Source organism: Helicoverpa armigera, chromosome 2 (assembly GCF_030705265.1).
Source record: "Helicoverpa armigera isolate CAAS_96S chromosome 2, ASM3070526v1, whole genome shotgun sequence".
Classification (NCBI taxonomy): Eukaryota; Metazoa; Arthropoda; class Insecta; order Lepidoptera; family Noctuidae; genus Helicoverpa; species Helicoverpa armigera.
In genome coordinates, this window is record NC_087121.1 from 5132368 (window position 1) to 5138995 (window position 6628).

General features: G+C 37.5%; 1 protein-coding gene across 1 annotated transcript; it reads right to left on the reverse strand.

The window, feature by feature from the left end:
* Positions 1–1020: 1020 nt before the first annotated feature.
* Positions 1021–2055, reverse strand: LOC135118714 (craniofacial development protein 2-like). The gene has a single exon (XM_064041382.1). It carries the CDS (start codon positions 2053–2055, stop codon positions 1021–1023), a length of 1035 nt encoding a protein of 344 aa, XP_063897452.1.
* Between the last annotated feature and the right edge of the window lie 4573 nt (positions 2056–6628).

The window sequence follows — 6628 nt, forward strand, 5'->3', positions numbered from 1 at the left end:
CTCTCCCCCACCAGAACAATGTCATCGGCGAAAAGCATACACCAGGGTGCCTCCTCCCGTATATCTGCCGTAAGCGCGTCCATTACAAGCAGGAAGAGATACGGGCTGAGGGCCGACCCCTGATGTAAGCCAACACCTACACTGAAGCTGGTGGTAGTGCCCGCTGCGGACCGGACTTCTGTACGGCATCTGCCGTACATCGCTCGGATCAACTGCACATACTTCCCTGGTATACCTTTCTCCTCAAGGGCCCACCACAAAACCTCACGAGGCACCCGGTCATATGCCTTCTCGAGGTCAACGAACACCATATGCAAGTTTTTGTGTGCACCCCTGTACTTTTCGCACAATTGGCGAATACAGAATATAGCGTCCGTTGTACTCCGACCAGGCATAAAACCGAATTGATTTCGTGCGATATCACTCTCTTCTCTCAGCCTCCTTTCAATAACTTTCTCCCACACTTTCATACTATGTGACATTAGCTTTATTCCTCTATAGTTGTTGCAATTCAACACATCACCCTTGTTCTTAAAAATGGGCACCAGGAAACTATTGCACCACTCGTCTGGTATGGTTTCCTCTTGCAACAACTTATTGAAGAATAAAGTCAGCCATTTCCATCCATCCATCTTTAATAATTTCCACACTTCCACTGGTATTCCATCTGGCCCTATCGCTTTTCCATTTTTCATTCCATTCACTGCTAATCTGACCTCATCCTCACATACATTTCTTACAAGGCCCTCGTTCACCGCTTTATGATGGAGCACACCGCTCCACTCATTTTCTTCATTCATCAGTCTTTCAAAATATTCCTTCCACCTACCTTTAATCTCCACATCATTCGAAAGGACCGTTCCGTCTCCATTCTTTACACACCTTATCTGGCATACATCTCTTGTCATTTTCTCCTAGATTTAACCAATCGGTAAAGTCATTTTGACCAGCTGGGCTATCTGAGTCTTCCGTGCGCTTTTGCCCTTGAAACCTTCTTCTTTCTTCTTACATTCATCATATTCAGCCTTTTTCACTTTCATCACTGTCTTCCGTCTGCTGCCATTCCTTGAATTTCATCTTCTTTTCCTTTAATACACTCTGCACTTCTTCCGCCCACCACCAAGTTTCCTTCTCTATCACTCCATTCCCTTTTGATTCTCCTAGAATGCTTCTTGCCGCTTTCCTTATACACGTCGCCATTCCACTCCAGCCTTCATTCACATTCTTTTCATTCATTTCTCCCATTTCAATCATCTTATCAACCACTACTTTTCTAAATTCCCGGGCCAACTCAGCCTTCCCCAACAGATGCCATTTGATTTTGGGGGGCCGTCTCTCTTTGGCTTTTGGCCGGGAAGTTAAAATCACATCCATAATTAGGGGTCGGTGCTGCGAGACTACAGCTTCGCCTGGTATCACCTTGCAGTCTTTGATGTTCTTTAAACTACTGCGTCTGACCAAAAAGTAATCTATTTGTGTCACGTGGTGACCGCTTTTATAGGTGATTAGATGTTCGGTGTTCTTTTGAAACCACGTATTTACCACTGCTAGGTCAAACGCAGTAGCAGCCTGTAGCAGGGCTTCACCTTCGTCGTTCTGGCAACCGAACCCCCACCCTCCATGCACTCTTTCATAATTCCCTCTCATTCTGCCAACATGGCCATTAAAGTCTCCTCCCACAAATACCTGTTCATTCGTCGGCACATTCATCATTACTGCATCGAAATCCGTCCAAAATTGTTCTTTCACCCTGTCATCACAACCGACTTGAGGAGCATACACACTTATAACATTTATTATCAAACTTTCATACATTATTTTAACAACTATTATTCTATCATTCACTCTCTTTACATCTATCACACTTTCTTTCAAGTTCTTATCTAACACAATGCCTACCCCATTCCTTTTCCCATCACTTCCACAATAATAAAACTTGTATCCTTCCCCAATTTCTCTAGCTTTCGTGCCCTTCCATTTAGTCTCTTGCAAACATGCCACATTTATTCGTCTTCTCTTAAATACATCCGCTAACTCTCTGGCTCTTCCAGTCATCGTTCCTACATTCCAACTTGCATACCTCAATCTTACTTCCCGGACTCGCTTCTTACATTGCACCCGCCCAGGTTGGTGCAAAAACCCTTGTCCACTTCCCACAGCATTAATATAAAAATATTTTTTTAAATTTACTATGTACCTAATTAAATCTGCCATTACCTAGAAGTAAAAAGATCACTTTAAGCAAAAGGATACGTATAGACGGGGTCACGGTTATGACCCCAAATATATTACCGTAATAAGGATATTTGACGAGTATGAAAAAATTTTAATATCGTTTTCATTATCAGGCACTTGTTCATAAACATTTCATTACGACCATAGTTTTAAAATTTCCAACAACATCGAATATTCAGGACTTAACATTGCATAATAAGTTCGTACGTATGTACAGTCGATTACAGACTAAAAAGATAAATTGGAAACGCTGAACACATCAGAAGTTAATTAACTGGTTACGATACATTCGGAGTTTGATTATCAGGCTTTTAGCTTTAATTACAGCATTCGGAGCGAATATTGCCAACGACCAGTGTTGGTACATTGAAAATTATAAAAGCTTTTATGTATATTCAACTTGCTTGAACCTAAAGTTATCCTTGAAATCAATGAACGCTTAGCAATAAGAAAATCATACGAAAATCTTCTGAAGTACAATAGTTATGGCGTTATTAGGAAGACCACGACATCCTCAAACAAAAATCTGAATCGAAAATTGCATTTACCTAACTAAAAAAGTTTAAAAAGTTATTCCACATAACTCCAGCGAGCTTGAAACCACTGAGTATTTGTCTTTTTATTCTCAAATCGCTGTTGCCATCTCGCTCAAGGATTCAATATTTTCTCTTTCTTTTACCACAATACGTAATACGGGTCTAAGTGCCTATTTAAAAGACTACATAACCACATGAAAATATTTTGAGCAGACAAAAGAAAATAATTTCGCAAGCAACGTTTTATCTTAAAGAACCCTTTTCTGGTAAAGTGAGGTTATTGTTCATTGTAACAGATTTATATTTTCCCTTTATAAGAGCCGTTAACTCCGCTAGAGAAATTAAAAAATAACAATAACGATAGATACTTTCTGTTGGTCGGAACACAAAGGTTCGCTGTTAATGCGTCCCATTTTGCAGTGGGAATTTTAATTAAAATTAAACGAGTTTGAGGTTTCGGGTTTTTGTCACCCGCTTTCTACCAAAGTAGCGTTTGACGGGTTAGGGATTTTTTCACATAAATCCTTTTTATTTATGAGCATGTTCTTTTATTAACCCTGTCGTAAATTACGTTTGTGATTTCTAGTCTTTTTTAATCATACTTACCAATTATTTTTAGCAAACATCCACGGGGCTGTATCGATGACGTTTATAATAATGATATGCATTTTATTGTTACACCGATATTATTATAATGTTAGCATGCCTAAAATGTGATTAAGAGTAAAACGCTATGGATTATTTGGTCATTAAATATATAATCTTAATTACTGTGACAAATAAACATGCCGCGAGCAAATAGGTAGTATTTTTTTTATTTATGGACGGTGAGTAAGTGCATGATTGGTATTTCCAATCACTAGTAATTAGTTGTAAGTCACCAATCCTTTGTCCCATTCAACGCGTTACTTTAAGACTAACAAATTACAAAAGAATAAAACATGTTCTCCATTTATGTCGGAATATAAAGACTATTTTCCTCATCGTTTATGTAAACAATACATATCTTAGCTAAGAGTTAGTCGTTAGAGCAAGGTTGTTTGTCATTATGATTCATAGAACCTACTTATGTTTTAGCACTTACCTAAGAAGCAGTATAAACAAGCTTGTATATAAGGCTGCTTGTGTGATTAATTGTAACAAATTGCTCATGATAATGATTATGTTTTAAATTAAGTAAATAGATAAGATATAAGCTACGTATGAATACCTGTAGGTACGCGCGGCGCCGTGAACAAAAGCTAGTACTTAATTAGATAATTCCCCGAATCTCCCGGAACAGTATATCAGCTATGTACACACAAGCGGTTCACTCTAAAACTGGACTAACAAGCTTTTAATGAATATGAAAAAGTAATTATAGTTTCATACAAACTTACGAGCAATTAATTCACGCCTGGCCCGCACTTGCCTAATGGAAATGCATTCAAATTGAAGTTTTTAGAGCTATTAAAAAACCCGGTATTTCTATAACTACTGAGTTTTTGTTAGCAAACTGATCCGTGGACTCTGCGGACGATTTTAATGAAATTCGAGACCGTGTCGAGTCGCGTTCAGTGTCGTTTCAAAATTATTAAACTAAGTTAAAGTTTAAGTTGGAACTTGTGCGATGTTACATTTTCAAAAGTTGTGTGAAAAATGATTCTGTTGTACGGATAGATTTAAAGTTGAGAATATTCTGGTCCTTGTTTTTTGATGGGTTGTTGTTTTTATATATAAAGTTGTGGTGGTACGTCCTAATTAAAATGTTGGGAGTCGAATGAGCTTAGCAGTTTTAGACAAGTTGAGGGCGGAGGTTGTGTTATCTTTGTCACCTGATATACTAAAAAAACTTTTTCCTATACAAAGGCCCACCTTTTGTTGTGACATTGAAGACTCAATATCAGCAACAAATATCTAAAATGTGTTAGACATAACTTTGCTAATTTTTGATTTGACAAAAGCATTTACTGGGCTAGCAAATTGATTAGATTTTCTAGGGTCGCTGATTCACTCCAATTTAAAATTACCTCCCAAATGTGAAATTCAGAACATATATTATTTATTCCATCAGAGCAATGGAAAAAACGCCTTGAAAGACTATTTCGTTATACTACCGTCAAATCAGTTGAAAGATCTTATTGCATTATTCAATCGTACCTGAAGTAAATTTGTTTTGGCTAAATTAGCGTCAGAAATACGCCGCGTTCGAGTAAATGCAGCTAGAGAGTCGACCTTTTATTTTGGGCACGAGCCGAATCTTACTTTTCTAATTTATTTTAGACTTCAAAATTGGGTCTGAAACACATGAAAGAGTTTTGTACAGCCTTATAATTATGAAACAATAAAATTTAACTAAAAATACTTGTTGTTTGAAATTCATTAATAATAGAAAAACAGTGTATATAAGTACCTAAACTGTAGGTCCCGGTTGTCATTGAACATCCTTGGCAGTCGTTACGGGTAGTCAGAAGCCAGTAAGTCTGACACCAGTCTAACCAAGGGGTATCGGGTTGCCCGGGTTACTGGGTTGAGGAGGTCAGATAGGCAGTCGCTTCTTGTAAAGCACTGGTACTCAGCTGAATCCGGTTAGACTGGAAGCCGACCCCAACATGATTGGGAAAAGGCTCGGAGGATGAGTGTATATAAGTACCTACTATTACAAATGATGTCCCTATGTGTAATTATATTAGTAAGCAATGAAGTTTAAGCTACAGAATAAAACACTTATTTTATAGCTGTGAATTACCGTAGTGAATAACGCTTTGTACTAAAGCATTATCTAGAACATTCATTTACCTATACCTATAAACAGAATGAATACTCAGAACTACTCATAATATTGGTAACAAATAGGTAAGTACGCAAGCACTAGTACTCATCACCACTCGAACAAATCCCAGCGTTTAGTGCTCGCAATAAAGCGAACAGTCCTAAAGATTGCACACGATTTCGACTTGATTTAGATTGAGAACTATTGAGTGAAATGCGAGCCCCAGTTAAATGTGGAGCTAGGTATGTGAGGGCTATTGTAAGCCCGGTAACGGAGGCATCCGACCAAATTGTGCCGAATGTAGAGATAAGTGAAATTTATGTGTAATGATATCGACTCCTGGCCTTTATATCAGTATGTTTGCTTCGATGGCGCGACTAGATACCACTCTAATTTATGGAGGTTGACAATTTGTATTAAATTGACCAGATAATGCGAGTGTATATCATGTCATGTATTCGTATATTGCCGTATAACTAGTTATTGGTTACGGGTTAATTAGAATTTCAAATGGCTCTATTGTATGAATTTTATCGACTGTTGCTGGTTGTCATAAATATCATGTTTTAATAGTGCATAATGTAGCGTGGAGCTGTTTACTGTTTTATGTAAAGTTTAGGCAAATAGGTCAGGCTAGATTTGACATCATTTACATGATAGTAGGTGTTATCATGACAGTACTAATTCCAACTCTAAATATTAAACTTTGCGAGAGATTAAAATATAGAATTGAAGATTGTGTTTATTGTGAAGTCAATGAGTTTGGCAAAGAGCCAGCAATCAGGACTTCGCTACAGAATTAACTTACGCAATAGTAAGTTTGTGCGCAACACAAATAAGTGAAGTTCCCCGTGTATCGGTGTAGGTGGAGCTATTCCTGTCTTCCTTGTGTGAATTAAAAGGTCGTTATTCCGTGTTCCAGCCACCTGCTACACTTTGTAAATCTCGCTAATTATTATTTCAAGTCTTACAAAATAAACACAGAATTTATAAATAAAATTACTTTGAGCGTGAATGTAAATTAACTTAGTTTTAAGAATTCTCCAGGTTTTTTATGCCTTATTAAAAGCTTAGTATTTGTGAGTACTTAAAATTAATTTCACAT

What these genes read in the sequence shown, in the direction of transcription:
- LOC135118714 (XM_064041382.1), bottom strand. Translation starts at nt 2,055, where the DNA reads ATGACTGGAAGAGCCAGAGAGTTAGCGGATGTATTTAAGAGAAGACGA.